Source organism: Salvia miltiorrhiza, chromosome 3, assembly GCF_028751815.1.
Source record: "Salvia miltiorrhiza cultivar Shanhuang (shh) chromosome 3, IMPLAD_Smil_shh, whole genome shotgun sequence".
Classification (NCBI taxonomy): Eukaryota; Viridiplantae; Streptophyta; class Magnoliopsida; order Lamiales; family Lamiaceae; genus Salvia; species Salvia miltiorrhiza.
In genome coordinates, this window is record NC_080389.1 from 8634584 (window position 1) to 8641849 (window position 7266).

At 37.2% G+C, this 7266-nt stretch overlaps 1 protein-coding gene across 1 annotated transcript; it reads left to right on the forward strand.

Annotated features, from left to right (window-relative positions):
• Positions 1 to 4091: 4091 nt before the first annotated feature.
• LOC131017377 (uncharacterized) lies at positions 4092 to 5484 on the forward strand. The gene has a single exon (XM_057946108.1). It carries the CDS (start codon positions 4268 to 4270, stop codon positions 5354 to 5356), a length of 1089 nt encoding a protein of 362 aa, XP_057802091.1. The 5' UTR covers positions 4092 to 4267; the 3' UTR covers positions 5357 to 5484.
• The last annotated feature ends 1782 nt before the right edge of the window (positions 5485 to 7266 follow it).

A 7266-nucleotide genomic window follows, 5' to 3' on the forward strand; every position in this document is an offset into this window, starting at 1 on the left:
CTCGGCCCAACATAAAGAAATAACACGGCCCAGATGATTTAATTCGGCCCAGTTCGAAATTATTATATGGAAGCCCAAAACCATTAAAACAATTCTCAGCCCAAAAATTTTAAAAAGGAATAAGCCCAAATTCTTTAAACAATTAGAGCCCATCAGCAAAATAAAGAATAAGGCCCAAGCTTAAAAGAATTCGGCCCAAAAGAAAAGAATTGCAGCCCAAACTCTCTCTCTTTAGACTCTCGGTCCTTCTCTCTCTCCCATCTCTCCTTTACCTCAATCACAGCCGACACTCCCCTCTCTCAAACCAGCCGCACGCCTCTTCTCCCTCTCACTCTCGACTCGCCTTCACACGAGGCGTCCGCCGCCGAGACTCCAGCCGTCATCTGCTTCGGTTGGCTTCGACCGGCGACGTCATCTCTCTTCCTCAATCTGCACGCAGAGTTCAAAATCAAGCCCTAACTTCTCCTGGTAAATCGCAGCTGCCGCACCTCCGTATGGAATCCGGCGAGCGGTCGGCGCCGGTCGTGGCCGTCTCTCTCTCCCCTTCTGAAATCCGACGGCTGCTGTCTTCTGGAGCCATCGCCGACTAGAGTTGCTGCTGCTCGGGCTCGGTACCGGTCGAACAGAGCGGTTGCGTCTCGTTCGTGGCTGCGTCGGCTGTTCTTCTCAACCCAATGAAGGGGCAGCAGAAGCCCTAATTTCCTCTCCGATTTTGAACCGCCTCTCCCTCTCTCCCCGCTCAGCGCCGCGGCGTTTTGTAAATCCGGCGATAGCAGCCCCAGCCACCACCGCTCCTTCCGTCGTTGGGCCCTAGTTCTCAGAAAAAGGGAAAAACGCAACTGTCGAGCGACCGCTGCTGCTGCGCACGAGTCTCAGCTCGTCGCCGGGCAGCTGCTGTTCGGGGCTCTGATGAGGTTGGACGAGTTCGCCCTGTCCCGACCGTCGTCGTCGTCCCCGTCCCCGTCGGGCAGTCAGCCCTTCTACAGCTAAGTTCAATACTTAAGTCTATGTGGAGTCTTGGTTTTTGCTACTGATTTATGAGAGTTTTCTCATTACCTTTATCTTAAGTGAAGAAAATATATACTGATTTCTGTATTATGCAAGAGATAAAACTAAGTTCGTGGTTTACTAATGTATCAAGAATTTTCCTTGCTTGCCTCGTGTGATAAGAAAATATAGCATAAACTGATTTCGATTGCTAAGTCCCTGTGTGCATATATATACACACCTGTATACTATGTATTTCCTTTTTAAACATATGCTTGATGATATGATGTATGAACTGGAGCTGAGCTAAGTATATACCTGCTATGCTTGGTGTTGGTGGCTGTTTGTTGCTATTGAATTCAATGGGGAAGGAACTGAAATTGCAAATATTGTTTTCTCAACAAATGCAGAAAGAACCAAGTATGGAATGAAGAAAACTTAGGCCAAGACTCACCTCTCGATACTTGGCAGTTGGCAGCAGCTTAATGAATTTTCCTCGCTTTGGTGGTTGAAGGAACTAGTAGCCTTAAAGAACTTAAAGAATTGAAGATGGTGGGGAGCAAAGTGGAAAAATGTAGTGGAGGAAAGCAAAAGGTGGTGGCGTGGAGTGGAGTTATTGGGAAGTTTGGTGGTCGGCTCTTTCATATACATTCCCTACTTTTGAATTTTCTCTCTTATTGACTAATGTGCCTACACTTGAGTGAAGGCATTAAGTAAGCCTCGTAGAGTCCAATCCTTTGTAATATACTAAACGATTTTTCCCAAGCTGGGAACTAGCCTGTAATCTATAAACTGTAAATAAATACTGGCTTCGATTTTAAATCATCGCATTTTTGTATCTGCTTGATATTTTTTTCCTTGCCTGCTAACTTGATAAACTGTAATATAACTTTAATTAAATCCGTAGATTTAATCTGCGTTGCAGTCGGAATAATTCCTCGACTTCTAGTAAATAATAGAAATAATATTTCTATCGCATATAAATTAATAACTTGACTTTGCTAAGTCAGTTATTAAACTGGATAATAAATTATTGAATGACTGAATAATCCTCATCGCGTTTTTCTCATACGTAAAAAAAAATATAAAGCTAAAATAATAACTCCGTTTCTGATATAAAAAAAAAAATCAGGACCATAAACTGGATTCATTTATAAAAATTTGCATTTACTAGTTTTAATCATAATTAAAAGAGCGGGCTACTACAAATATATTCATGTTTTTTGATACAAATCAATCAAAAATAAAAATATATTCATATTCATGTATACAAAAATAAAAATATTCATATTTTTATGAGACTGGAGGAATATAATTTTTTGATACAAGTCAATCAAAAATAAAAATATATTCATGTTTTTTTTATACAAGTCAATCAATAAACAGATGGACCCAAAACGATTAATAATACTCCATCCATCCTATTAGTAATGTTATTACTTTTTGACACGAAGATATATAAAAAAAATGTATAAAGTGAGTTGACGAAAGATATTTAAGATTTATTTTAAGTAGTTGGACCCATCACTAATATTAATAATATTAATAATACTCCCTCTATCTTATTAGTAATATAAAATTACATTACACACTGATATAATTGAACTCAAGATCTCTCAAAAAAAAAAATCTCTTGGATAATTCAACTTTATCACTTAGCTATACCCCCATGGGCTCAGAAAAGTCAACATAAACTAAATGAATCCACATAGTATATCCAATGGTGCTAAAACTTGAGGAACAAAAATTCCAACACCTCCTTATACTAACAATTAAGGTATTTCATTGTCACAATAATGCGTGTATTTCATTCGATTATCTACTTTAGAAGAAATGAAAAGGCACCACGATAAATTATACGCTAATTATTGAGAGAGAGTTTCTTTGAAGAATATTCAATTTTAAACCTACCAGATCCTAATTTTGAGAGAGAAGAGGGAGTTCTTCTTTGAAGAATATTCGATTATATTCTTTGTTCCATTTGAAGCAATGTTTCTTTAACATAGAACTAATTTTCTCAACAAAAAAAGAAAAAACATAGAACTAATTAAAGAGACGTTTTGTTCATGCTTCTCGGATGAGGATGTATACATGAATTGATACAGGAAGACGTTTAATGCTTAATTAAAATTCATAAAATAACGAAAAAAAAAAACACAAATAAGAGTGAAAATTTGTTGATTTTTTTATTGAAAATAGGAAGGACGATGGAGATAAATCCTAATTCTCTCTCTCTCTCTATATATATGTGTGTGTGTGTGTAGACTACTTAAACAAATATTGAAATAAAAGACACAAATAAATAAAATATCTAATACTTAAAATACTACTACTAATAAGTAGTATTTTTATTTTGTGCTGTGCTTTCACTACGTTAGGAATTATACTCAATTAGTAGGTCGGGATATAAAGATAGTGTCAGTGCGTGAGTTATTTTATGCATTTTTTCTAACATTAATTTTTTTTTATTGAAAAGAACACAATGATAATCTTACTTACTCCCTCTATCCCACTTATTTTGACACATTTATTTTGATCACGAAAATTAAGAATAAGATGTTAAAAGTGTAAATTGAGTAGGAATCATTTATTTAATGTGTGTACGAAAATATATGAATCATGTATTATTTTAAAAAAAATACAAACTAAAAATAAATGAGTCCAAACTCCAAAGGAGTATATTTTATTTGGACTAATGGGCCGATCCAATTCGGAACTGGACCCAGCCACGTCTAACAGAATTCTGGGCCATGATATACATACCCTTAATAATTATACAAAACCAAAATAATAAGTTTTCCTCCACCATTTATTTGGGCACAAAAGATTTTAAAAAAAAAGTGACAATAAATAAATAAAAATGGGAAACCAAATTTAAAAATTGAATTTCAAGTTCAATTAATTAACTACCCTTTAATTTCTCATGGTTCCTTCACTAAAATCAAAACTCATATAATATATCAATCAAACCTCATATGTCCTCAAATGAAACGATCAATCCATCTAATTCCAAAACGATGTGTATTAAATATAGCTCCTCAAAATAGGCTCACCCATCCATCAAAACCTCAACACATGCATTACCATTATTTTTACCAATCCCACACAACCATTTTCCTTTGTCCCTTAATTTCTTGCACTTCAAAACTCCACATCTCTCATCTCCGGCCACATCTGATCGGCCCACCACCGCCCACCTCGCTCGTCGTCGTCGACGCCGCGGCGGCAGCAAGGCAACCAATCTAGAAGCTTTGACATATCACAGTTACACATAAAATCGATGTCGAGAGTCCCTTTCCAGCTCTTGGAGCTGAGCATTCTCTCAGCACAGGATCTCGCTCCCGCCATCAAGAATCTCTCGAAGAATCTCAAGACCTACGCCGTCACATGGGTCAACCCGGACCGCAAGCTCCGAACCCGACCCGACCCGAAGGGCGGTAACAACCCACATTGGAATCAAAAGTTCATATTCCGGGTCGAGGACAAGCTTCTGGATTCGGACTCAGCCTCCGTCGTCGTCGAGATCTACACCATCGGGTGGCTTAAAGACACCCTCGTCGGCTCCGTCTCCGTCCTCCTCCGGGACCTCATCCCATCCGCCGCCCGCCGCGACCGGCGGGTGGTGGCTCTGCAGGTCCGCCGCCCCCACTCTGGGCGACCGCAAGGGATCCTCAGCATGGGCGTTGCGCTCCTCGACAACACTATGAAGAGCATGCCGCTTTGCGCAGCATTCGCTGGCGCCCCCGCCGGAACCGCCGCCGGCGGCGGCGACGCCACCGGAGAGAAGAGGAAACTCGTCCGGACACTGAGCGATCAGACGGATTTGTCGAAGATGGTTCCGGGAGAGAGGAAGAGGAAGAGGGGTGGATCGGTTTGCTCCGTCGCCACCGGCTACGGCGGCGGCTCCGTCGTTAATCCGGCCGTCGGCGGCGAAGGTGGGGGTTCGATGCTGAATGGCTCGGAGGTGTCGGATTTGGGACCATCGCCATCGGTGGTGGCGATTGCGGTGGCGCACGGGCTGTACCCGCTGCAGCAGCGGCCGGCGCCGAAGAAGGGGGGCTCGGTGCTGGAGGATTGGACGGTGGAAGAGGAGTCGAGCGTGGAGGATTTGCAGACGAAGCTGGAGCAGTGGCGGCTGGAACAGCACCAGGGGTACCAGAGGCTCGGCGGCGACGGCAAGAGTAGCAAGAGGCAGAAGAAACGGGACCACCGCCGTAGTAGATCGGTGGGCGGCGGCGAGGGCGACGGCCGGTTCTCGTGCTTCGGAAATGCGTGCGGCTGCGAGTTCACAATAGCTTACGGCGGCGGCGGAAGGAAGAATAGGCGTCGTGATTCTGCTAGCAGCAAATGTAGTGATTCAGAATTGTAAATTTTCTTGAAATTAATTTTTTGGCTGCCATTGGCATTTTTTTGAGTTTTTTTTTTGAGAAGATGACAGTTGATGATGTAGCGTTGGAATGTTTTGATTTAATTTAATTTATTTTTGTTTTTGTTACAGCGGTCGTTGGTTATTTTGGATTATCTATCTTTTACTCCCACCGTCCCATGAAACATGACACACTTCTTTTCGGCATGAGAATTAAGAAATTGGTATTTTTTGTGTTAAGTGTGGTAAGTGAAAAAGTGAATAAAAGTAAATTTTTTTGTCATTTTTAGAAACGTGTCATGCTTCGTGGGACAAACCAAAAAGGAAACTGTGTCATGCTTCGTGGGACGGAGGGAGTATTTTATTTTTTATAAAATCCTATTTTTTTTTTGTCATTATTTTTTTTATATAATTTTCTTTCATTAGTTATTTGTTTTTTATTTAATTTTTATTATTGTTTGGGAATTATTATATCCAATTAAAATTTGAAAATAATTTTTAATATTTTAGTTAATAATTATTGTCTCGGGTCAATCTTCCCAATACGTAGCCTAGACAAATTGTTAGAATAGTGAAAATATAAAAAATTGTAAGTGGATTGTTTGTGATCCTAAAAGCATCCGCAGCGAGGCTCGTGGAGCGTGGCGCGCTTGCTTGCGCGAGCCCCTGCCACTACCGAGCTTTGAGGATGCGAGCAGTGCCCGCAATTGGGCACCGGTTACACGAGGAGAGAGAGGGGCGTGTGCTTTACACGAGGAGAAATGCGGCCAATTAAAAAAGAATTGAGAAAAATATGGCAACAATATTCTTGCCGATTTATTATTATTATTATTATTATTATTATTATTATTATTATTATTATTATTATTATTATTATTATTATTATTATTATTAATACAACAACCTAATTTTTGAAAATCTTGAAATTTAATAGGGGAAAATAAAAAGGCAAGAGAGTTTATGTACCTTTATTAACCCTAGAATATGCCAATTTAGCTTCGAATGTAAATGAATCAAATCAAAATGAGTATCATTTTATTCGATTTGTATTTGTAAAATATTTACATATTTGAATATCTTTTGAATTTTATTAACAATTTGTATTCGATTCGCACTCGAATCAAATATTCATTTAAAGTTTTATTAAGTATATTCTAAATAATAGAAATCGAATATTCAATTGAAAATTTTCTATTGTTCGATTTGATTCAATTCAAATATAACCAATTCATAATTTTGAATGAGAAATTTTTCTAAAATAATATGAACCTCATGCACAATTCATTTATAATCTATAATATATTAAAAATGCAACTGTTAATTTGAAATCAATTTTAAAATTGAGTGGTATTTTGTAGTTCTAATAAAATTGAAAGTCTATTTGTAAGTTATATTTTTTTTATTTTTATTTCGTTTTTCTTTATCTTTTTTTTTTCTTTCTAACATTTTGAAATTTGACTAATTATAAAATATTTACTAATATTCATTTCAAATTAAAGATCATAATAAAGGCTTTAAGTTGATATATATTTATGTAAATATTTGGTTTAACATGTAAAATTAAGTTATATTTATCTAAATATTAAAATTTAAAAAAAATTCTCTCCTCTCTCATCATTTCTTGAATAAATGAATATCAATTCATTTTTATTTTTATTTTTATTTTTTTAACTTCTTTTTCCCTTTTTCATAATATCAATTATTATTATTGTGAATATTTCTTTATTTTTTATTTTTTTAATATTAAGCTCAAATATATTCAGTTAAAAATATTTTTTATTATATATATTAATATGATAATTGAGTTGGTATCAATTTTATATAAATATAAAATTATACTATAAATGTTTGCAAATTCTAGTTTACTTTGTAAACAGTAAATAATACTTAAAAATTAAAAAGAAAGAAAAGAA